Here is a 25947-nt window from a genome sequence, read left to right as displayed (position 1 = left end):
CTGTTGCTGTATGAAGAATAAACAACAGATTTAGTTGTAAACAAAATCTAAATTAGTTCAAAGTAATTAACACACTCCAATTTCCTCATGAAATAAATCCGGATTCTCTATATTCACAAGCCATACAGAACTATGACATCAATTTGTTGGTTCTATTTTTTCCCTCAAGTAGTTTTAGCTTAATCCTTTTGTTTTTCTCAGTAGTTTTAGTTGTGTGTGTTACTTGCTTAGTGAGTTGGTTGAATAAAATGTTTTAACTGTGAAGTTGAAATAATTTTTTAATAAACACTTGTATAATTGAGAGAAGTTGTCTATATTTAGTTCATATTCATGTGTGGCATCCTGCTGCACAGATAACATCAGTTCTAGACTTATGCCTTCATCTATTCTTATTTGAAAACATAGGCCTTATTAGGCAAGAGTGATAAATAATAACTGAGACTGAACCCTTTGACTATATATTTAAACTTTTTTCTCTATAATTAGAAATGGTGATTGGACTAAGTAATTTTTTTATTTAATTGCCAGTTTTATTATTAGTTACCATAAGCAGTTTTAATAATTATTCACAGCCGAAGTTATCTCTTTCTAAAGTGCAACATTCTTTTTCTAATATTAGCTTAAGGTTATTTGCTTGGGTTTTAATTTTTTACTTTAATGAAAAGTTTTGAATGTGCCAGCAAAACTAAGGAACAAGTAGTACATTACACACAAAATAAGAGAATACACGTCTTCAATGTGTTGAGTTATTGTTTAAGAAGAACCATGCACAAAGATAGTTTCAAATCCACAAGAGTACAAACTCTTCTTTAATAAATGATGGTAACAAATTAAACAGTACATATAGTGGTAATCAGAAAACAGAATCCTTTAAAAAATTGCTCAGTAAAACAAAACCATTAAACCAATAATGTCAACAAACATACCCCATAAAACAAACATAGATCATATTTTGATGATTCATGAAACAAAAGCTGAATATAGTAATATTTCAAATTGAGAGGATAGCCATATTCCATGAAACTTTGGAAAATAACATTTTTGAAACAGAGCATGCAAAAACAAATATGGCAATAACTTTAAAAATTATTTTAAGGTCACCAATAATCACCATATCACATTTATTTCCTCTCCAAATACCTTAAGGTGGCTGTTAATACTTTTGTTGATTGTCATAAATCTGTCCATGTGTGTTCTTCATATCTTTTACTTGAAGCTCCAAAGGCAAAGTAAAACCAAATGCAAAAAAAGAACTAAAAACATTTCTACTGCACAGAGAGAAAATATTTAGAAAATTCCCACACACTGACAATATTGTAAAAACGATTACTTAATTTGCAAGAAAAGTGGATGAATGTAAAGGCCTTTGCATTTTATGGATTTATCTGGTAGAGGAAAAGCTAGTAAAATTATATTGTGTTAATGATGAACCCATATCCAAACTGCTTCTGCGGGAGCCCCTTTGTGAACCACTTCTGGATCCTGTCTTGGATCCTGGGGCTGAAGCAACATTGTATGGACTGCTGATACCTCTAGAAGATACAGATGATGCCTGAAGCATTTTCACCCCAGTACCCTCTTCAACTAGACAGTTATCAAGGACTTCTTTGTAAGAAATTCTAAGTTTGCTTTTGGGACATGTCAAATTTTTTGTATGGTTTTTGACATCTTGGAGCTTTTGTGCCGCTCTTAGATCCAGCCAACCCATTTTCAAAGCATCCTCAATGCTTCTTCTACAGCCCTTTTCTGGGTCATAAAGCCCCCCTGTTGCAACCTGGAACTCCAGAAATCTCTGCCCTGCCTCATATGGTAGCCACATTTCCTTTATGGCCAGAGCAGCTGATAGCTTCCTTTTGGTTTTTATATCCTCAAAACCAAAATAGGCTTTCTGGGCGGGTTTTAGTTTAGTGACCATGTCATTAGCTATTAAACCCATTTGGGAAGCCTCTTGTATGCTAACCCTCTTGCCATCTGTGGGATTCACAATTCCTCCAGTGCAAGCTTGGGCCTCAAGCAATCTCTGGGCTGTGATAGAATCTACTAGACCCCGATTTAAAGCCTCTGTGATAGAAACCTTCTCTACTGCCTCTGTGTCAAAAACGGCTCCTACAGGCTCCACCTCACCAACTGGTTCAAGAGGAGGGGACAGAGTGATCGATACATGGGATTCCTGCTTCAGGGAGTCTGAACATTTTTCAGCGACAATGCTGGATGATGAGCGTTTCTGTATGATTGTGGTAGTTTTTGTTGTAGTTGTTTTGGTGAATGTAGGAGATAACGGTCTCGATACAACAGTTGATGAAGAAGAAGATGAGGAAGATGACGTAATCGATGGAACAGGGACTACTGATGTTTTTGAGGTTGATGATGTTACTGAAGATGAGCTTAAAGAAGCTGAAGTTCCTGAAGTGGATAGCATTGATGACAGTGATGATGATGTAACTAATGATCTTCCTGATGGTTCTGGGATTAAGTTTGATGATGATACAGATGATGATGATAATGATGAAGATGATTTGTGTGTAGCCTGATTACTGATGATATCTGCAAATTGAGTGATGGTGATAGCTTGTGAGCGATATTGCTCCACGACAGACTGATCAATGACTCGCTTTTCTAGCAGGTCAGTAATGTCATATTGTCTTCCAGTTGACCTGTCATTGATAACAAACCGTATGGAGCCATCTGGAGCAGTGATAGTAATCTCTTCCCACTCACATTCCTGCTCTGACAGCTCCAGGTAGGTGTCATAGTCAATATACCCTTTGTTGTATGCTTCACGTACTGTCATCTCTTTATCAGTCTCTGGATCCACAATTATCACTCTCCTCTTTCTTACAGTGTTCTTTTTGCTTGACTCCTGCTTCTTCTTGTCTATGATTGGCAACAAAATAAGCCCAGTGTTCTTATCTGAGATACAATGTTTTTTAAGTTCCAGATATGTTAGGTTTTCCTGTGTGTTTGGATCAAAGAAGCCTTTAGTGTCATCACTCTCATCAGTCAGGATCTTATTCATTTCTTCATTAAAATAGCCTCTTTGATATGCAACATTCACATCAATACGGTGGCTGTGTTGGGGATCAATGATGCCTCCACTGGCAATCTGGGCCTCCAGCAAACGAATGCCATGACCCTTCTCCACTAGACAATTTTCTATGGCCTGAAAGAGTGAGATTATCTCACCTGTTACAGGCATTTTGTAACCGGTAACAGCCTTTTCTGCTGCAAGCAGTTTTTCCTTAAATTCTGGCCCAAAAAGCCTTCTATTGTAGGCTTCAGCAACAGTCAGAAAGAGATTATTGACAGGATCAATCATAAAACCTGATGCAGCTTGGGCTTCAAGTAGTTCTAGAGTAGTGCCAGGTCGCAGAAGTCCATTCTTCATAGCTTGATAGATTGATAGGACTTTATTACTGGCTTCATCATAAACTCCTGCTATGCAAGTGGAACCTCCCAAGTATGACCTAAGGCGATCCTCAATGTCTTGGGTTGTAAGTTTACCTGCGTTCAGCTGGTCCACATCTGATTTGCTTAGCAACTTTGCATCAATCAGGTCTATGACAGACACCTCGTGTCGAAGTCCCCTTATAGTTGATTGTTTAGGTTTAGGGAGAAGCAAAAGTCCAGTGCTGGGATCAGATTTGCATTTTGTCTTCAGTGATGCATATGTAGTTGGTTGTTGAGTATCTGGGTCTAGATAGCACTTGGGAGACTTAGTCAGTGCCTGATAGAGATCCTCATCAATAAGACCTTGTTTCATTGCAATGTCTTTGGGTAAGAAAACACTGAGACTAGGGTCCAAAATTCCACCAACAGAGTCCTGAGCCTGAAGGAGTTGTAGTGCAGTGTCTTTGTTAATTATTCCCTTTCTCATGGCTTGGCCAGCTGACAGAAATTTGGCAGTATCTGGATCTTGATACCCAATAGCAGCAGTTTCAGCTGAAAACAATATTGTTTCATCTTCTTTGTCTACTAGTTCTCTGGCACATGCTTCTTTTACTGTATATTTCTTATTTGTCCTGGGGTCAATGATGTGACCTGTAGCTGCCTGGGCAAGAAGAAGTTTGTTAGCACTCTCAGATGATATGATTTTCTGGTTTTTTGCTTCTGTGAAGGACATTTTTCCAAGAGGCCCAGCAGCTACACCAGCAATTAATCCTGTCCCTTTTAAAAACATTTTAATATCTACAGAAACCTCTGAAACAGTTCTCTTTCCTTTCATTAGTTGGTCAAATGTTTGTTTGTCCAGAACTCCACAATCTAGGAGCTGCTGTGCTGTGACTGTCTTGTGTATACCATCAAAAAATAATTTGGAGGGGTCAAGCTTCCCTGACAATGGCAAAATATGTAAACCAGTGTGAGTGTTTGTGTTACATTTTGCCTTCAGAGCCCCATAGCTGACATTGTGTTCAGTTTCTGGGTCTAGATAACAAGGAGGATTCTGTTTAAGAGCATGAATGAGTTTTTCATCTAACAAGTTTCGCTTTAAAGCTACATCTTTAGGTAGAAATACACTAAGATTGGGGTCTAAAATTCCTCCAACTGAATCTTGGGCCTGTAAAAGATGTAGGCCAGTTGTCTCACCAATCAAACCTTTTTTCATGGCCTCAAACAATGACATTAACTTTCCTGAACTAGGATCTTTAAAACCAATGGCAGCACTTTCAGCTGCTAACAACCTACTTTGGTCTTTAAAATCCACCACTCCTCTGATACATGCCACCTCTACAGTCAATTTCTGCTGTGTTTTAGGGTCAATGATGTGACCCGTGGCAGCCTGGGCCTCTAAGAGTAAATTTGCACTGTCTTCTGATATGATCTTCAGTTTCTTAGCTTCTGAAAAAGAAATGTTGCCTTGACTGCTACTACTTACACCAGCAATGGAACCAGTCCCTTTAAGATTAACGTTCTTATATGCAGATACCTCTGGGATAGTTTTCTCTCCTTTGATCAACATGTTAAATGTCGTTTGGTCAAGAACACCACAATCCAACAACTGCTGTGCTGAGACTGGCTTGCGTAAGCCATCAAACATCAGTTTGGAGGGATCTTTCTTCTCAGCAAGAGAAAGAAGCATCAGACCAGTTCGAGGCTCAATTGGGGATTTTTTCTTTAAAGACCCATAGCTCGCACCACGCTCTGTTTCTGGGTCAATGTAACATTCAGGATTCTGTTTAAGTGCATGAACAAGGTCTTGATCCAAAAGGTTGCGTTTCAGAGCAGTTTCAGTAGGGAGGAAAATACTGAGATTTGGATCAAGAATGCCCCCCGCAGATTCCTGGGCCTGCAGCAAACGTACTCCTGTCTTTTTGTCAATTACTGCCTTCTTCATTGCCTCAAATGCTGATAGAGATTTTCCTGTGTGAGGATCCTTGAATCCAACAGCAGCAGATTCTGCTGCTAAGAGTTTATCTCGAATACTTCTGTCCACCACTCCCCTTGCACAAGCCTCTTCTACTGTCAATTTCTGATTGGTTATTGGGTCAATGATATGACCTGTGGCAGCCTGGGCTTCCAGCAACAAATCTGCACTTTCTGGAGGCATTAGCATCTTTTTCTTGGCCTCTGAAATGGACATTTTCCCTAAGGATCCGACTGTGACACCAGCAATAGACGCTGTTCCTTTTAGAAATAGTTTTTTCTCTGCAGAAACCTCCGGGACAGTTTTCTCCCCTTTGATCAACTTCTCAAATGTTGGTTTGTCAAGAACGCCACATTCCAATAATTGTTGCGCAGAGACTGGCTTGCGTAAGCCATCAAACAGCAGTTTGGTGGGATCTTTCTTCTCAGCAAATGGCAGAAGCATCAGACCAGTTTGAGACTCTATTGTGCATTTTTTCTTTAAAGACCCATAGCTTGCACCACACTCTGTTTCAGGGTCAATGTAGCACTCAGGGTTCTGTTTAAGTGCATGAACTAGGTCTTCATCCAAAAGGTTACGCTTCAGAGCAGTTTCTCTCGGGAGGAAAATACTGAGATTCGGGTCAAGAATTCCCCCTGCAGATTCCTGGGCCTGCAGTAATCGAACCCCAATCTCTTTGTCAGTTAATCCCTTCTTTATTGCCTCACAGACAGATAGAGATTGTCCTGTGTGAGGATCCTTATAGCCAACAGCAGCAGCTTCTGCTTCTAAGAGTTTATCTCTATCACTTCTTTCCACCACTCCCCTTGCACAAGCCTCTTCTACTGTCAATCTCCGATTGGATTTTATGTCAGTGATGTGACCTGTGGCAGCCTGGGCCTCCAGAAGAAAATTTGCACTCTGTGGGGGCATCAGCATCTTTTTCTTGGCATCTGAAATTGACATTCTTCCGAAACACCCAACTGTAACACCAGCAATGGATCCTGTTCCTTTTAGAAATACTTTTTTGTCTACAGAAACCTCTGGAACAGTTTTCTCCCCTTTGATCAACTTCTCAAATGTTGGTTTGTCAAGGACGCCACATTCCAATAATTGCTGCGCAGAGACTGGCTTGCGGATACCATCAAACAACAGCTTGGAGGGATCTTTCTTCTCAGCAAGAGAAATAAGCACCAGTCCAGTTCGAGGTTCTATTAGACATTTTTTCTTTAAAGCACCGTAGCTAACACTATGCTCTGTATCTGGGTCAATATAAGATAGAGAGTTCTGTGTGAGTGCCTGAACAAGGTCTTGATCCAAAAGGCTGCATTTCACAGCAGTTTCTTTTGACAGGAAAACACTGAGATTTGGATCAAGAATGCCCCCTGCAGATTCCTGGGCCTGCAACAAACGCAATCCTGTCTTTTTGTCAATTAATGCCTTCTTCATCGCCTCAAACACTGATAGAGATTTTCCTGTGTGAGGATCCTTGAATCCAACAGATGCAGATTCTGCTGCTAAGAGTTTGTCTTTATCGCTTCTGTCCACCACTCCCCTTGCACAAGCCTCTTCTACTGTCAATTTCTGATTGGTCATTGGGTCAATGATGTGACCTGTGGCTGCCTGGGCTTCCAGAAGCAAATCTGCACTCTCTGGGCTAATTAGTATCCGTTTCTTTGCCTCTGAAATGGACATTTTTTCTGAAGATCCAACTTTAACACCAGCAATGGGTCCTGTTCCTTTTAGAGATATCTTTTTATCTACAGAAACTTCTGGGACAGTTTTCTCCCCTTTGATCAACTTGTTAAATGTTGGTTTGTCAAGGACACCACATTCTAATAATTGCTGTGCAGAGACTGGTTTGCGAACACCATCAAACATCAGTTTGGAGGGATCTTTCCTCTCAGTAAGTGGCAGAAGCAGCAGACCGGTTTGTGGCTCTGTTTTACATTTTGTCTTTAAATCATTGTAAGTAGCATCCCGCTCTGTGTCTGGATCAATGTAATGCTTGGGGTTCAGGTTAAGGACACGACAGAGCTCTTCATCCAAAAGGTTGCGCATCTTGGCTGTGTCTTTTGGCAGGAAAACACTGAGATTTGGATCAAGAATACCCCCTGCAGATTCCTGGGCCTGCAACAAACGCACTCCTGTCTTTTTGTCAATTAATGCCTTCTTCATCGCCTCAAACACTGATAGAGATTTTCCAGTGTGAGGATCCTTATAGCCAACAGCTGCAGCTTCAGCTGCTAAGAGTTTGTCTTTATCGCTTCTGTCCACCACTCCCCTTGAACAAGCCTCTTCTACTGTCAATTTCTGATTGGTCATTGGGTCAATGATGTGACCTGTGGCAGCCTGGGCTTCCAGAAGCAAATCTGCACTCTCTGGGGGCAGTAGCATCCGTTTCTTTGCCTCAGAAATGGACATTTTTTTTGAAGATCCAACTTTGACACCAGCAATGGGTCCTGTTCCTTTTAGAGATATCTTTTTATCTACAGAAACTTCTGGGACAGTTTTCTCCCCTTTGATCAACTTGTTAAATGTTGGTTTGTCAAGGACACCACATTCTAATAATTGCTGTGCAGAGACTGGCTTGTGGACGCCATCAAACATCAGCTTGGAGGGATCTTTCCTCTCAGTAAGTGGCAGAAGCAGCAGATTAGTTTGTAGCTCTGTTTTACATTTTGTCTTTAAATCATTGTAAGTAGTATCCCGCTCTGTGTCTGGATCAAGGTAATGCTTTGGATTCAGGCTAAGGGCACGACAGAGCTCTTCATCCAAAAGGTTGCGCGTCTTGGCTGTGTCTTTTGGCAGGAAAACACTGAGATTTGGATCAAGAATACCCCCTGCAGATTCCTGGGCCTGCAACAAACGCACTCCTGTCTTTTTGTCAATTAATGCCTTCTTCATCGCCTCAAACACTGATAGAGATTTTCCAGTGTGAGGATCCCTATAACCAACAGCTGCAGCTTGAGCTGCTAAGAGTTTGTCTTGATCACTTCTGTCCACCACTCCCCTTGCACAAGCCTCTTCTACTGTCAATTTCTGATTGGTCATTGGGTCAATGATGTGACCTGTGGCTGCCTGGGCTTCCAGAAGCAAATCTGCACTCTCTGGGGGCAGTAGCATCCGTTTCTTTGCCTCAGAAATGGACATTTTTTCTGAAGATCCAACTTTGACACCAGCAATGGGTCCTGTTCCTTTTAGAGATATCTTTTTATCTACAGAAACTTCTGGGACAGTTTTCTCCCTGTTGATCAACTTGTTAAATATTGGTTTGTCAAGGACACCACATTCTAATAATTGCTGTGCAGAGACTGGTTTGCGAACACCATCAAACATCAGTTTGGTGGGATCTTTCCTCTCAGTAAGTGGCAGAAGCAGCAGATTAGTTTGTGGCTCTGTTTTACATTTTGTCTTTAAATCATTGTAAGTAGCATCCCGCTCTGTGTCTGGATCAATGTATTGCTTTGGATTCAGGTAAAGGGCACGACAGAGCTCTTCATCCAAAAGGTTGCGCGTCTTGGCTATGTCTTTTGGCAGGAAAACACTGAGATTTGGATCAAGAATACCCCCTGCAGATTCCTGGGCCTGCAACAAACGCACTCCTGTCTTTTTGTCGATTAATGCCTTCTTCATCGCCTCAAACACTGATAGAGATTTTCCAGTGTGAGGATCCTTGAATCCAACAGCTGCAGATTCTGCTGCTAAGAGTTTATCTCGATTATTTCGGTCCACCACTCCCCTTGAACAAGCCTCTTCTACTGTCAATTTCTGATTGGATATTGGGTCAATGATGTGACCTGTGGCAGCCTGGGCTTCCAGAAGCAAATCTGCACTCTCTGGGCTAATTAGCATCCGCTTCTTTGCCTCTGAAATAGACATTTTTTCTGAAAATCCAACTTTAACACCAGCAATGGGTCCTGTTCCTTTTAGAGATATCTTTTTATCTACAGAAATTTCTGGGACAGTTTTCTCCCCTTTGATCAACTTGTTAAATGTTGGTTTGTCAAGGACACCGCATTCTAATAATTGCTGTGCAGAGACTGGCTTGCGAACTCCATCAAACATCAGCTTGGAGGGATCTTTCCTCTCAGTAAGTGGCAGAAGCAGCAGATTAGTTTGTGGCTCTGTTTTACATTTTGTCTTTAAATCATTGTAAGTAGCATCCCGCTCTGTGTCTGGATCAAGGTAATGCTTTGGATACAGGTTAAGGGCACGACAGAGCTCTTCATCCAAAAGGTTGTGCGTCTTGGCTGTGTCTTTTGGCAGGAAAACACTGAGATTTGGATCAAGAATACCCCCTGCAGATTCCTGGGCCTGCAACAAACGCACTCCTGTCTTTTTGTCAATTAATGCCTTCTTCATCGCCTCAAACACTGATAGAGATTTTCCAGTGTGAGGATCCTTATAGCCAACAGCTGCAGCTTCAGCTGCTAAGAGTTTGTCTTTATCGCTTCTGTCCACCACTCCCCTTGCACAAGCCTCTTCTACTGTCAATTTCTGATTGGTCATTGGGTCAATGATGTGACCTGTGGCAGCCTGGGCTTCCAGAAGCAAATCTGCACTCTCTGGGGGCAGTAGCATCCGTTTCTTTGCCTCAGAAATGGACATTTTTTCTGAAGATCCAACTTTGACACCAGCAATGGGTCCAGTTCCTTTTAGAGATATCTTTTTATCTACAGAAATTTCTGGGACAGTTTTCTCCCCTTTGATCAACTTGTTAAATGTTGGTTTGTCAAGGACACCGCATTCTAATAATTGCTGTGCAGAGACTGGCTTGCGAACTCCATCAAACATCAGTTTGGAGGGATCTTTCCTCTCAGTAAGTGGCAGAAGCAGCAGATTAGTTTGTGGCTCTGTTTTACATTTTGTCTTTAAATCACTGTAAGTAGCATCCCGCTCTGTGTCTGGATCAAGGTAATGCTTTGGATTCAGGTTAAGGGCACGACAGAGCTCTTCATCCAAAAGGTTGTGCGTCTTGGCTGTGTCTTTTCGCAGGAAAACACTGAGATTTGGATCAAGAATACCCCCTGCAGATTCCTGGGCCTGCAACAAACGCACTCCTGTCTTTTTGTCAATTAATGCCTTCTTCATCGCCTCAAACACTGATAGAGATTTTCCAGTGTGAGGATCCTTATAGCCAACAGCTGCAGCTTCAGCTGCTAAGAGTTTGTCTTTATCGCTTCTGTCCACCACTCCACTTGCACAAGCCTCTTCTACTGTCAATTTCTGATTGGTCATTGGGTCAATGATGTGACCTGTGGCTGCCTGGGCTTCCAGAAGCAAATCTGCACTCTCTGGGCTAATTAGCATCCGTTTCTTTGCCTCTGAAATAGACATTTTTTCTGAAGATCCAACCATGACACCAGCAATGGATCCTATTCCCTTTAGAGATATCTTTTTATCTAAAGAAACCTCTGGGACAGTTTTCTCCCCTTTGATCAACTTGTTAAATGTTGGTTTGTCAAGGACACCACATTCCAACAATTGTCGAGCAGAGACTGGTTTGCGAACACCATCAAACATCAGTTTGGAGGGATCTTTCCTCTCAGTAAGTGGCAGAAGCAGCAGATTAGTTTGTGGCTCTGTTTTACATTTTGTCTTTAAATCACTGTAAGTAGCATCCCACTCTGTGTCTGGATCAAGGTAATGCTTGGGATTCTGGTTAAGGTCATGACAGAGCTCTTCATCCAAAAGGGTGCGTTTCATGGCTGTGTCTTTTGGCAGGAAAACACTTAGATTTGGATCAAGAATACCCCCTGCAGATTCTTGGGCCTGCAGCAAACGTACTCCTGTCTTTTTGTCAATTAATGACTTCTTCATCGCCTCAAACACTGATAGAGATTTTCCAGTGTGAGGATCCTTGAATCCAACAGCAGCAGCTTCTGCAGCTAAGAGTTTGTCTTGATCACTTCTGTCCACCACTCCCCTTGCACAAGCCTCTTCTACTGTCAATTTCTGATTGGTCATTGGGTCAATGATGTGACCTGTGGCAGCCTGGGCTTCCAGAATAAAATCTGCACTCTCTGGGGACATAAGCATCCGTTTCTTTGCCTCTGAAACATTCATTTTTCCTAAAGACCCAATTGTGACACCAGCAATGGATCCTTTTCCTTTTAGGGATATCCTTTTATCCACAGATACCTCTGGAACAGTTTTGTCTCCCTTCATTAGTTTGTTCAAAGTTGGTTTGTCCAGTACCCCACAATCAAATAACTGCTTTGCTGTTACAGGTTTTCTTACACCATCAAAGATCAGTTTTGAAGGATCTAACTTTTCAGGGATAGGTAAAAGTAACAAACCTGTATGTGGTTCTATCTTGCAACTATTTTTCAGTGCTTGATAGCTGACCTGTTGCTCTGTTTCAGGGTCAACATAATATCCAGGTTTCTGGTTTAGAGCTTGACACAGATTTTTATCTAAAAGATTGCGTTTAATAGCTGTGTCTCTTGGTAGGAAGACACTAAAATTAGGATCTAGGATTCCTCCAACTGACTCTTGAGCCTGCAGAAGTCGTATTCCAGTCTTTTCATCTATAAGTCCCTTTGTCATGGCCTGAAAAACTGAAATAGGTTTGGGTTTATTAGGATCCTTATAACCAATTGCTGCAGCTTCTGATGCCAATAATCTGTCCAGGTCATTAATGTCCACTACTCCTTTTGAATAAGCCTCTTCAACAGTCAACTTTTTGTTGGCTTTTGGGTCAATTATGTGACCAGTAGCAGCCTGTGCTTCAAGTAGCAAATCTGCACATTCATCAGACAGTAGCATTTGTTTTTTTGCTTCAGTTAGAGACATTTTACGCTGACCGCTTACTATAACACCTGCTATTGGCCCAGTGCCCTTTAAATTAACAGTTTTGTCTTCAGAAACCTCAGGTACAGTTTTCTTTCCATTTTCAAGAGCTTTAAATGTTGGCTTGTCAAGAACATGACAATCAAACAGATGCTTGGCAGTAACAGGTTTCCGAACGCCATCAAATACAAGGTTAGAAGGATCCACTTTCTCAGGAATAGGGAGAAGACAAAGACCTGTATGTGGCTCTATTTTACATCTCCTTTTCATTGCCATATAGGTCACACCTTCTTCAGTTTCTGGGTCTAGATAGAGCTCCGGCCTCTGATTCAGAGCATTACACATGCTTTCATCAATGAGGTTACGCTCAGTGGCAATGTCTCTAGGGAGGAACACACTAAGTATAGGATCCAAAATCCCCCCAACAGACTCCTGGGCTTGTAACAGACGCATTGCTGTATTTTTGTCAATAACTCCCTGTTTCATTGCCTGAAACACTGACAGCGGTTTGTTTTTGCCAGGCCCAGCGTATCCAACAGCTGCCGCTTCTGCTGCAAGTAACCTCTCTTTGTCCTCATCATCAATAACTCCTTGATTATATGCTTCTTTCACTGTTAACTTCCGATTGGTTCTTGGGTCAATGATGTGCCCTGTAGCAGCTTGTGCATCAAGAAGTAAGTCGATGCTATCTGGTGGAAGAAGATTTTCTTTTTTGGCTTCACTAAATGTCAGTTTGCAAATTGGCTTATTGCTAGACCCTGGACCTTTTGGACTTTCAATTATCACCCCAGCTATTGGCCCTGTGCCTTTAAGAGGGACTTTTTTCTCAGCAGACACTTCTGGAACTGTCTTATGTCCCTTCAGAAGCTGGTTATATGTTGGTTTGTCTAAAACTCCAGAGTCAAGTAATTGTTTTGCAGTGACTGTCTTGCGGACTCCATCAAAAACCACAGAGGAGGCATCTGGGATTGGAGGCTCTCTAGTTTGCTTTAGCTCAGTCTCCATGGTCTGTCTAACAATTGTCCCATCTTGCAGTTGTTTTTGGAGGACTGATAGTCTACTCTTATTTTTTTCCTCAAGTTCCCTGTGTTCTTTCATCAACCTCTCTATCTCACTTTTTAAGGATTTCTTATCCCTCTCGAGAATATCCTTGTCAGTATCATACTGCCTTATCAAACTTTGTTTGCTATCACATTGATCCTTCCAAAAATTCAAATCTCTCTTGCCTCTCTCAATGTCGTCTTGTAGACGTTGCTTGTTCCGAAGCTCTAACTCGTGGGAATGTTTCATGTGGTTCACTTCTTCCTGTAGTCTTAGCATTTGCTCTTTGTCAAATTCAAACCGTTGCAATTTAAGCGACAAAGAATCTTTTTCACTTACAATCTCACTGTACTTGGACTGAAGGGTCTGTAACGATGTTTGTGTCTGCAGAAAATAAAAAGAAGAAACAATGACAAAGCATTAGTTAATTTATAAATTTTACATTAGATTAAATACATTGTTCATTTTGGTCATTGACCCAGTGACATTTATATATTGACAAATATCCCACATACACTTTTCATCTATGGAAAAAAAAACAACTATAGTTATACATTGCCTGACTTTCCTGTCCTGTAAGGTATTTTTTGATTTTCTTTTTTTTTATTTTTCAACTTTTTACTTAGTTTAGTCCTGTTCCTGGCCATTTTAAGAGGAATGTTTTAGATTATTAGATGAGTTCAACAAATAAAAGTCTATTAAAGGCTTTTAAGCATGTGGGACACTGAAGTGCTGTGACAGTCCAAAAAGCTTGCATTACTATGTAAACCCCTTGTCTAAACTAAACATTTTTTACACAAATTACCAATATTATAGCAGCAGCCAGATTTCTTAGCAAAATGAAATAAATTAAACACATTACCCCCACTTTAGATTCTCTTCATCAGCTGGCAGTAAACTTTGATTATAATTATTTAAAATTGTATTGATGTCTTTTCAAGATGGCTCTAGACTTGAATGACAATACACACATTTACACCATAAATTTCTTGCCTGAGTTCCTCAGCTAAAGTTCTAATGGTCATTCCACAACTTTAGTTAAGAACACAAGGGGATCCATTTTTTTAGTTAGGGCAACATTTGTATTGGAATAATTTTCTAAAGGAGATCAAATTTATAAAGTCACTTTAATTTTTTGTACAGTAGGCAGACAGGAAGGAGGGTGAGGAGAGGGGGGAAGACATGCGGTAAAGGTCGTCGGGACCGGGAGTCGAACCCGCGACGTCCGCGTCGAGGACTAAGGCCTCCAAACGTGGGGCGTGCTAACCCCCTGCGCCACCACAGCACGCCCCTTTCAAATCCTTCTTAAATGGTTTTAAATGTGGGCTTTTTCTGTGCCTGAGGTAACATATGTTTTCTGGATGCCTAAGGTTTGATTATCTTTAAATTAATGGCCATAACTTAAACATTATGTTTACCTTTAACTGTTTCTGAATATTTATTTTGTTTCGAAGTGGTATTTTACTGTTATTGAAAGGTCTTAAAAAGGTGTATTATTATTATTATTATTATTATTATTATTATTATTATTATATGGGTACATTGAGAAGATATGCAGGCCTAGATTTAAAATACTGCACAGTACGTTGTTCTCTGAACTTTTGGTTGTACCATAAATAAATGTAACAAATTTTACGTCACATTCTACATTTTTGCTTTCACTGTAAATAATTTTTTTTGTGGCTGCAATTTAGAACTTAAAAAAATCTAAGTCAACAATGATGCAATAAATAAAACAACAAATATATGTGTTTTATGCGATTTTTAGTTGTCTTCCTAAGATGACAAAATAAAAAAAGCAATACTACAAATTACTCTGCTAAAATAAGAAACGAAATTTAAATCACTCACTCACTAAATAGTCCCACACTGACTATTTTCAAGAGAATGCAGGAAGAAACAATATTGAATCTGTAACACGAAGCAAGCTCAACTATAGAAAATTTTACTACTCTGTAAATTTGCAAACCAGCATTGATACATAAGACTAGTAGATTGGTGTCATTCAAGACAATGTGTCTGAAATATTTTGAACATTTACATTTTAAATGCATGTCATTGCTGTTTTGCAGGTTTGGAAAGATTTTAGGCAGATGAGATCATATGACAAGATCAACAATAATAAAGCTGAAGCAAAGCATAGAATTGCAATGGCAATGTGACATAATTGATCATTCTGAGAAAGCAGAATTGAAGACCACAAGCATGCATGTTTGCAAAATGTGGAGAGTGACCAAATGATATCAGCAGAGATTGTTTGCATGCAGATAAATTACATGCAAGATATTTAAACACACACTGAAGTATGTGTTCAAATCAGTTGGCATCTGACGGGAACTAATGGATTTTGCATGCAAGCAAAGGCTAAGGCTACTTAGTGCTTTCTAAGTAGATATTCCAGAGGAATATCTGCTTATTCTCATCTTGGAAAGATGAGTCTAATCCACGATGAAGAGGCAAGCTTCCATGTACCTCTGCGACCTGCTTTTGAATTTTCTCAGCCTCCAGCTTCAGTTTCTCACGTTCAGAGGACAGTTCTGACACCAGGTTGCGGTGTTCGGCATTGCTGCATTCACTGGCTTGCAGCTGTAGTTCCAGGGCAGTAATTTGTGAAGAGAGTTCATCGTCAATCCCCTTTTTAGATTTCAAGAGTTCTTCTTTATCCTGTCGTACTGCCCTCAGCTCCTCTTTTATCCTCAGCTCTTCTTTGGTCTGTGTTTCTATCAACTCTTTAAGTCTTTTTAGCTCAGCCGAGTTCTCACTGAGAGCCTTACTCTTCTCCTCAATAGTTTTGTAAAGACTCTCGTTTGTCAGGTTTGCCTCCTTTGCCTGGGCCTGTTCCTCCAGAAGTTGCTGCTTTATGGTTTTCACCTCAGCACGTAGCTGAGTATTTTGGTCTAAGAAGCCCTGGTTTAGTCTCAAGGTTTTCTCAAGCTTTTCTTTTAGCTGAATGCACTCCTTTTCACCTCTAGTTTCAGATATACTGGCCTGTTCTTGGCTCTGGCGCAGTGCAGTGATGGTGTTTGTGTACTCAGTCATAGTCAGAGTGGTCTTTTCTAATTCTGCTTCTACCTGCCTTCTCTTGCCTAACTCTTCTTGATGTGTTTCCCTCAGATTCTCCACCTGACTTTCAAGGCTATCTCTCACCCCCTGCAGGTCTTTGATGCGTCCCTGCAAACTGCTCATATTTTGCTCCATCCTACACCGCTCCTTTTTCTCTCTTTCCAGTTGGAAGCGTGTTTGAAGAAGCTGCTCCTCGCACTCCCTCAGTTGTGTTGCAGCCTCTGAAGAACTGTTCAACTCCATTTGTAGCTGAGCTAAAGACTGCTCAAAAACCACCTGTCCCTCCTCTGATGTCTTCCTCCTACGAGTCTCCTCCTCTAAACTGTGAGTAACATAAACCAGTTGGTCATTCTTCTCCTGTAGGGTCTTTAGGATTTCAGCCAACTCCTCTCTGTATTGATTTCTTTCTTCATCTCTCTGCCTCATTAGCAACTCCACTTGACTTTCTAACTCTCTCCTCCTGTGCCCGTCCTCTATCAGCATAGCACGCTGATTACACCATTCCTCCTCAGCCTTCTTCTTCTGCTCTTCAGTCTGACTGATAAAAGTTCTAAGCCTCCTGAGTTCATCTTCCAGATTTCTCCTCTCTGTCTCCATTCTTTCATATTGCATCTGTAGTTCAGCTGTATTCTCATCCCTCTGGGCAGAAAGCCTCTGGATGTCTGTGCGACTAATTTGGATCTGGGATTCATAGCTGAGCTTTAAGCTGTTGATCTCCATACTGAAATTGCCCCTTACCTTTGACATCTCTTTTTGAAGATCCATCAACCTTGTTGATTCATTAGCCAGCTTCTGGCGCAGCTGCTCAATCTCATGTTCCTTATTTGCTAAACTGTCTTCCATATCCTTCTTGGACCTGCAGACTGTGTCCAGCTCTTTCTGCCTCTGGTTCAGTACAGACTCCCATTCGTTTTTCTGCCTGTCGTAGCCCTCCTCAGTCAGTTTTGCCTTCCTTCTCTCGTCATCAAGTTTGTACTCAAGGCGTTGAACCTCACTTTTGAGCGTAGCCAGCTCGCCCTGAGTGGAATCTAAGCTGTCCTTGGTGGCACTGCACTGTATCACAGTTTTTTGCTTTATCTCTTCCACTGACAGCAACTGCTCTTGCGATTGGGACAGCTGCAGCTTGAATTGAGCAACAGCCTCTTCCAGTGATTTGTTTTTGGCATTGCGTGCTTCCATTTCTTCTCTCAGAGAGTGAAGTTGATCTCCAAGCATATTTATCTGGGTGTTTCGCATCTGGAAATACGACAAAGCAAGAATTACACATTAAACATTTAAATGGGAACTTTTGCTAATATTTTCATAATTTCAATGCAATAGCAACAAGTACAATAAGACCATAATACCTTAAGCTCCTCCATGTTTTTTTCCAACTGCCCCAGGAATTTGTAGTAGTCACCAGACAGAATAAGCAGCTCCGTGTAACGAGTTTGAAGATGTATTGCCTGGAACCAAAGAAAAAAATGAGAAGTGACGTCTCTATTCACCATTGAGCGAAACCTTATGAGAATAAATGACCACCTCTTTGTTAAGATCCATCGATGGTGACTGAAGCATTGTCCTCTTGATGGGGACGTTGAGCAATGTTTCCAACCCAGAGGTGTAAGAGGCGAGGTCTGTTTCATAGTCCTGCAAGAAACTCATACATAAGACTAGAAAGCAGACATCTTTCCTGATAGGATGCAGGCACGCCTCGCTTACCTTGATAGTATTCACACATGTGTGTATGTTTTGCAGTACACTGTCTAGTGTCTCACGCTTTGCCTTAATTTCTGTGTTCAGGACCTTGAAAAACCAACAAAATATAGATATCACAGATAAAAATTAGGTGAAAATGGGCCCTAATTGCAAAAAAACATGTCAATTCAAAGCAGCAAAGGCAAGACCTTTTGGTTGGTAATGTGGTCTTTTACTGCTTGAACGTTCTCTATCTTGGTTGCCTGTAGTGCATCCTGTTTTCTACGCGTCGCTTCTATCCATTCAGTGATAGAAGTGTAGACTTGCTTGTACTGCTGCAATTGAGGCAAATACAGCTGCAAATCCTGCAGCCTGAGTAAAGAGAATGAAACAAAACGTCACTGTTAACATGTATATATGTAATGCCAGATCTTTTAAGTCAAAAGTATTTTTTATATTTTGTACAAACTGAAGGAAACAAGCTCTACCTGGTGTCAATCTGTTTCTGGATTCGTCTCCAGCGGTCGGAGAGCAAGCCCACCTGCTCTGTGAACTTTGACAACATCAGGTCACACCTGTGGAAGGAGCCACCCATCTGACTGTTCCAGTGGCTCGCCTTAGACAGCTCTGACTCCATAGAGGTCAGAACATCTTGTTTCTGCATCAGCTCTGCTTTCATATTCTACATGACAACATAACAGGACAAATCAAAAATTGCAGCCTTATTGCTGGGCTGTATTGGCTGAAGAAATATTTCTAATGACTAACTTGAAAGAATTAAACAACAAAGTATCATTACACAACACAGCTACTACATTACTTTACTGGGAACTTAGACATTCCCTGTAAAGGAACCTGTTTACCGGTTCCTTTACCAGTGTTGCTTTCTGACTCACTGGTCTCATCTCTTCCTGAGCTGGACTCTGTAGAATGAGACACCTTCTTTGTGTTCTCAGGACTTTCCTGACTGTAACAAGTACTTCCATGAATTCCCCTGGTGCACACTCAGTAATATTACTGAAATACTTTCTATAAGATGAACAGTCGAGGCTGGTAAAAAACGGGAAATGGACTGAACTTATATAGCGCTTTTCCAGTTATTTTGACCACTCAAAGCTCTTTACACTACAGTCGCATTCACCCATTCGCACTTACGAAGGCGCACACATTTATACACTGATATGCAGATCGATAGGCAATTTGGGGTTAAGTTCCTTGCCCAGAGGCACATCGACATGTGGCAGGAGGAAGCTGGAATCAAAACTACAACCTTCCGATCACAAGACGACTACTCTACCCACACAGCCAGAGTTGCTGCTGCGCCTTCAGGTCCTCTAACCACAACCAGCAATCAATGTGTGTGAAGTGTCTTGCCCAAGATTACAGGATGAACTCCTGCCACAATCACCAACATCGCCCCAAACAATACAAACTGTACTGCACAGAGCCAAAAAAAGTGTATTACTCTAAGTCTATGGATATATAGAATTGCCAAGAATACCTTCAGGGCCTCTATGTATTCACCGACTTCAGCTGGAGATAGAGAAGTGGTCTCTTTTTCTGTCAGTCTTGCTTCATGAACTTTGACAATGTCTTCAGCTCGTGCTACGCTCTCCAGCATGTCCCTTAGAGCCCGCAACCTAAAAAGTGGTAGAGAGCCATATAATAAGAATGAGATACCATAAATTTAAAATCCTGTCTTAAAGTTATCTATATGGGAGGTAGCCTGTATCTAATATAAACCAATATTTCTATTGCTTTTAATTTATTTTCATATATTTTTATTTGTGTTTATATATACACAAATAAATATATATATATATATATATATATATATATATATATATATATATATATATATATATATATATATATATATATATATATATATATATATATATATAAATTCATGTAAGTTGTTATAATTTCTAATTTCAATAAAATAAAATATTTATATTAAAGTATGATTTAATGTCACCACTAAAGCGCCTTTGTTATAGTAATAATATGAATAATATCACATAGCTACAACAGTCGGGCTTTACGTCTTACAATTAAATGATCAAAATTAATCTATCTAACTAAATGACTTTCATGAGTTTGCTTTATCTTATTGTGGTGGTAGGTGTCCCTCAATAATCCATATTTGGTCCCTTGATATTTTATTTGGATATGCAGCAAAAATAGTTTTCTTCAAAATAAAACAATTAATTCGATGGCAACATCTTATATGTACTTAATTTGAATTCTAACTGAGTGTTTCAGACTTGACACAGACCCCAAATAACTGCTTGATTAAATTCAGGAAATATATATGGACAATTAAACCAGAAATGTTTAGTTAAATATTTCCATGATTTAACTGTATTAAGGTTTGGTTGAGTTTATTAAATATTAATAGAAAATGGTTGATATTCTCATGAAATGTAATTACTTTAAACATTATTTGCTGAGCATACAGTTAATAAATCCAACTAATGTTTAAGGTGTCCCACTAAAATCACTGTGGAGTTCTGCATATAAAGAATTTTCTCCCCATTTGAACCATAATAGAATGTTCAAGCCAGTGACTATTTGTGTGTTGTCATTCATGACAAACTGGATGTCTCTGAGACAGAAGTGACTGTGAAAAAATGTAAATCCTTTTTAAAATGTAAATGTGCAATTTTAACCAGAACCTTATGTATAATATTCTCCCTGCTATCAATTCACCTTAGAAGATTTCCAATAAATCAATATATGAAAATAATTTTTCTAAATATAAGTTTCTAGCTATTTATAAGTCAAAATATTGTATAAGTACCTGGAGCCCTGACATATTCTTTTTTCATTACTTTTCTAAGATATTGCACTCAAGTCAGTTATTGGCCCCTTAATATTTCAATGTTCAAAATATCTTTTTCCAACTGAGGTCAACCTGTGTTTTTAGGCTTTTTACAATTTCCTATATGTCTTCTTATAAATGTCAACAGTAAAAGTAGTCCATCAATAGCCTAAAAAACATTTTAGGTTATGAATAGTGCATAATGTCATGAATTATGCATGAAAAAGAAGCTGATGTGGTTTTCTAACACATAAATGTTTCAATTATAAGCATCTTTATAAGAATCTTAAAGCTCACCTAATAAGCTTTGGTAAGATGTTTGAGGTGCGTTTGTGTTGGGTACCTTAGTACATAAGCAGATGAGCTGCTCTCCAGATTGCCCAGTTTCTGGCTCATCACTGCGACCTCATTGCGGAGGAACTGTGCTTTATCTAAATCGTTAGTGGTTTCCATCTCCTTCAAGATACGCTCTCTTAAATGTGTATACTCTTCACGCATTGAGGAAACATCGTCCTGTATTGACTAAAACAAAAGCAAAAATTTTGACATATGAGGAAACTCAAATAATTTTTTTTAATATACTGTATATGGGATTATTTTCTGCTTCCAAATTCCTATATCTGTATATTTGTATTTACCTCTAGATGAGTGATCTTCAGACCACAGTCTTTAGCCCCCTCATCTCCAAAGCAAATGTGAACATACTGACTGAGTGATCCCTCAGCAGTGTCCATCCTCAGTCTGAGGCCATGCAGCTCAGATAAAAGACGAGATGCCGAGACGAATGTAGAAGAGGAGGAGGAAACTTTTCTTCTTTGCTCTGTTTTTGTTACTTTCACCACATCCTTCTTGATCACATGCTCCTTCTCTGCCACTTCTTTCTTTGCCTGTCTTTTAAGCTCTGCTTGACGTCTCTCTTCCTCCAGCCTTCTGGCCTCCTCCTCTGCTGCAGCTTGTTGCTGTTGTAGTAGTAATTGTTGCTGTTTTTCTTGTTCCTGCTGTTGCAGTAGTAGTTGTTGCTGTTTTTCTTGCTGCTGCTGTTGCAGTAGTAGTTGTTGCTGTTTTTCTTGCTGCTGCTGTTGTAGTAGAAGTAGTTGCTGTTGTTTTTCTTGCTGCTGTTGTAGCAGAAGTACTTGTTGCTGTCGCTGCTGTTCCTGTTGTTGAAGTAGTAACAGTTGATGTTGGGGTTGTTGTTGTATTATGATCAGCTGTGGCTGAACTTGTTGCTCAGGTATTTGCTGTACTTCTATTTGTTCCTGATGTCCAGCTGTGGGGAAACGTAACATTTATTTGTTTTGCCATTTGGAATAAAAAGAAAAATGAATCTGAACATTTTAATATATTATTCCTGCTCAAAGTTAAAGTCATTTAGTCTTCTTGCCATTAGAAATGCAATATTGAATAGACTTCACAACACATTTTTTAAGATACTCACTGTATGTGGGCAGCTCTACCACTAGCTTGTCATAGTGGGCCTGGGCCACAGTAACCTGGTTCTCGATGGTCTTCTTGTCTTCATCAACAAACATCTCAGAGCCATGGCTGCTAATTTTGAACTCCTCATAGAAGGTCTCCAGCTTCTTCATGAGTTGACGGTACTCCTCAGGACGCATCTCGGACAACTGAACAACAAACACCAGGGATAATGGGTAACTTAGACATGTGTTGCCAATTAAACTTAATTGCAAAAGTTTAATATTTTATAACCTCCAAAATCATACTAACTTTCAACTTTTAAAACACTATGGTGTGCAAATTTTAATTAGATCCAAATGAAGTAGGGACAAAAATCGCCCAAGTTCTTAACCCTCCCATTGTTTTACAAGACAAGGTCATTTGGACCCCACAGGCTTTTTACTCTATTGTTTGTAACAACGTGTATTTGGAATGAATAACACAAAACTGAAACTGTAAGCACAAATGTGTTGAGATGTTCATTTAACATTAAAAACACATGGTTATATCAGCACATAAATCTGATGAATATAAGTTCTATTTAATGTATTTGTTTACATTTAGTTTAATACCTTAAGTTATGTCATATTAGAAAATGAAAATGTCTTCATATTTTATTGTTTAATATTCTTATATTTCTTACCATAGAGATGGTGAGGGAGTTGATGTAATTGATTTCTCTGAGGCAGTAGTGCCAGGAGATGAGACTCTTAACGTTGATGTACAGCTGATTCCAGATGGACATGATGGAATCGAAATACTGCTCGTTCCTTTACGTAACAGAAATGAAAGCAAACATGTTGAACATTTCTTTCAAAGTCTAAAAATGTTGTAAAAGAGCACACCATTTCTGTTTCTTACTTGTTGGCGAGGCTGATGCTCAGTGGATTAGGAGGTGGTACAATCAGGCACACAGAGGGAACCAACATGTCGATCCCTCCTGGACCGGTTACCAGCCATTTACTGCGCTGACTGTTGTCTTTCAGGATGGCCTCGTTGTCTTTAAGGATAGCTTTCTGTAGGAATAAACAAAAATATATTTCTTATATTCTTAAAAAACATATTTTTTAAATTTTTGTGCAAAATAAACAAATAAGACACAAATATCACTTGTTTTTGTAAAGTCCTGACATAAAACTCTCTGGTTTTTCTATGTTACACTTGTATACTATCAAATCAAGCATCATAAAAGTGACCTGGTCTTCTCTGAAGTCAGTCAGAGCCTTAACGATGATGCCACTGCTGTTCCTCTCCTCTGGATTTCGGGGTTTCAACCTCACAATACTCTTTGAGTTGGCAGTCAAGTGTTTCACCTGCCGCTTGTTGTCCATGATGTTGTTCCTCTCCATCTGTAATAAATAAGTAATTATAAATCAATAATAGAATGAAAAACAGAGTTGCAATTCCCTTTTACAATCATGCAATTTCTCTGATCTCCTTCTAGAAGACTACAAATCCTCTAAATTGAATTGCACAACTATGCGACTTTAAATATAGTTTCATACACAATAGAAAATAAATGTAGAAAATAAATGTACCTCCAGGCCTTTAAGGAGCTCCTGAAGGTCTTCCAGCGGGGTGTTCCTGTCACAAGTGAACTTCTTTCGGATTGTTTCATGTTCCTTTTGCAAATTCTTGTATGTGTCGTTAGCCTCTCTGAAGAACTTTTAAAAAACATGACAATGGATAAGAGTCAGGAAAGCACAATCTAATCACAATCTGTGATAAAACAAATAGTGGAGTATGCTTGTCACCCCTGAGCCATCAAGGAGCCAAGTGTGAAGTTGGTGATGTTGAGGCCAGCATTTCATAATAACCAACGTAGCTACTGTCACCAGTTTTAAAATGACTTCACTTTTCTAAGCTTTAGTTATCACACGCCACAATTAGATAGGTGGAAGCTAAGGCATTTCCAAGGTATTTGGAGTCTTATTAACTTTAAAAATTTTTTTTTTTTTAAAAACTTCATTCATAAGTATTTGCATCTTCTAGCTTTTAGATGCTGAAAGTTTAATTGCAGTAGTTGAACTTGTTTACAAGATTTTGTATTTTAGCATTCATGCTGTTTAATGAGCACTGATTATAGATGAAAGTATTGAAGAAAACTGTTAACTTTTAGACTGTGAAGACCTGATATTGCAAAGATGCAGTTAATTGTTAGTGAGGGCATGTCTGAGTCACCTGGCTGTACGCCGCATTCTCCTTCAGATGGGTATCAATGCATTTTGTTATTTGAAGAAGCCAGCTCCACTGAGTCTGCAAAGTGTCCATGTAAGCCTGAAAAAACAAATCAAAAAAACAACATATTAAAAACTGCATCAATGTTAAAAAAAAAGTCATTTGGTGATTTCTATATGAGGGTCCCTGTTTCCAAACCTCAATCTTGTCAGATCCTGGGTGGTTGTTGTTCAGAAGCGTTTTCACTTTAGCCTTAAGTTTATGCAGCTCCTTCTCTTTCACCTCCAAGGCACTCATCAGTTTCTGTTACATAAGGAGAAGTTTTAACACCATAAAGCACACTGAAAAACACCAAGATGCAGATAGGGGAAAAGCTCTGTGGTTGCTGCTCAAGTAAAGAATGAGTGATGGCAAAATCTAATCTGCTGGAGATGATTGCTTCCTTATGAAGAGCAAATTAAACTCATAAAAAACATCAGGCGCTGTTTAGGCTCATAGAACTTGCCAAGAATGTTAATTTCGTAATTTGTGGTTCTTTAGCACAGAAACAAAAATATTGCTGTTGATGGTTTCACTAACCGAGTAGCTCTCCTGCTTCTTGGGGATGTACTGTTCCACATTTTTGTCCCCCCAATCAAACATCAGCTCATCTTCCTCTTTACCGTTCACCCATATAATCTCATTGGTTATCTGGTGAAGTATTTGGATCAGCTCTTGCAGCTGCTCAGTCCACAAATTTGACATTTTCTAAGACAGAAGAAGAGAATAAGTATATAAAAAACGCAACATAATTTTCCCAAAAAATAAAAATCATGCATAATAGCTAATAAGTTTTTAGATTCTTTCACCTGTAAATTCTCCCACTCCTGCTCAAGGGCATGCTGGCTGGCTTTGTCCCGACTCTTTTTCTAAGCGATGACAATAAATCATTTAAGCTTCATTAACATAGCACCTCACAAAAGCTTTTTCCAACAAATAGAAATTGAAAAGTATACAAGCATACAATATTCTGTGAGTGTGTGCATAGAATTGTATAGCAACTATACAGGTCATTACAACAAAATAAATAATAATAATGTTAATAATAATAAAATCCCTTTTTATCTGAGCCCCATCTAAGTGACTGAATGAGAGAACAGAACTCACCAGGTCTTCGCGGGCTCGGATCATCTCAGGCGACCCCTGCAGGGACCCGTGAAACCTCTGGTGGTGAATGAGCTGCTGTTCAATGGATGGAGGGTCGTCGGCCAAAGCAGTTGTTTCAATCAAACGCTGAAACAGAAAAGAATATATTTTATTGCGACCTTAGAGTGAAAATCAAACATGCTCACAAGTCTCAAAAAATCATTTATAACAGACTTTGAATAAAGTTGTTTGAATGTCTGAACCTACACTTATTTATCTGAATGTTTCCAAGTATGTGATGGGGAGAGAAACGATGTTAAATCAGTAATTAAGGAAATTATCATCTAATTTTAAACAAATCATTTCCAGAGAATAAAAAGCTATCATATAAAGAAACCCTTTTAAATGTTACTTAAACTATCAAAAGTCATCAATTGGCTAAATTAAA

The 25947-nt window shown here is 39.5% G+C and overlaps 1 protein-coding gene across 1 annotated transcript in view; it reads right to left on the bottom strand.

Annotated features, from left to right (window-relative positions):
- Nucleotides 1–776: 776 nt before the first annotated feature.
- Nucleotides 777–25947, bottom strand: part of dspb (desmoplakin b) — a 29840-nt gene continuing 4669 nt past the window's right edge. Inside the window, exons 5-24 of the mRNA XM_028027390.1 lie at nucleotides 25521–25646; nucleotides 25223–25282; nucleotides 24954–25121; nucleotides 24573–24677; nucleotides 24378–24473; nucleotides 23735–23860; nucleotides 23393–23545; nucleotides 23058–23212; nucleotides 22840–22966; nucleotides 22177–22363; nucleotides 21380–22008; nucleotides 21085–21263; nucleotides 19419–19557; nucleotides 18406–18599; nucleotides 18127–18289; nucleotides 17942–18025; nucleotides 17762–17869; nucleotides 17587–17685; nucleotides 15650–17476; nucleotides 777–13561 (exon numbers count right to left, since the gene is read on the bottom strand). Coding sequence (XP_027883191.1) covers nucleotides 1382–13561; nucleotides 15650–17476; nucleotides 17587–17685; nucleotides 17762–17869; nucleotides 17942–18025; nucleotides 18127–18289; nucleotides 18406–18599; nucleotides 19419–19557; nucleotides 21085–21263; nucleotides 21380–22008; nucleotides 22177–22363; nucleotides 22840–22966; nucleotides 23058–23212; nucleotides 23393–23545; nucleotides 23735–23860; nucleotides 24378–24473; nucleotides 24573–24677; nucleotides 24954–25121; nucleotides 25223–25282; nucleotides 25521–25646 — 16905 coding nt within the window. The 3' untranslated portion in view covers nucleotides 777–1381. The remainder of the gene's footprint in view (nucleotides 13562–15649; nucleotides 17477–17586; nucleotides 17686–17761; nucleotides 17870–17941; nucleotides 18026–18126; nucleotides 18290–18405; nucleotides 18600–19418; nucleotides 19558–21084; nucleotides 21264–21379; nucleotides 22009–22176; nucleotides 22364–22839; nucleotides 22967–23057; nucleotides 23213–23392; nucleotides 23546–23734; nucleotides 23861–24377; nucleotides 24474–24572; nucleotides 24678–24953; nucleotides 25122–25222; nucleotides 25283–25520; nucleotides 25647–25947) is intronic.

Source organism: Xiphophorus couchianus, chromosome 9, assembly GCF_001444195.1.
Source record: "Xiphophorus couchianus chromosome 9, X_couchianus-1.0, whole genome shotgun sequence".
Classification (NCBI taxonomy): domain Eukaryota; kingdom Metazoa; phylum Chordata; class Actinopteri; order Cyprinodontiformes; family Poeciliidae; genus Xiphophorus; species Xiphophorus couchianus.
The sequence above is the reverse complement of the archived record's forward strand: the minus strand, read 5'-3'. Positions and strand labels throughout refer to the sequence as shown.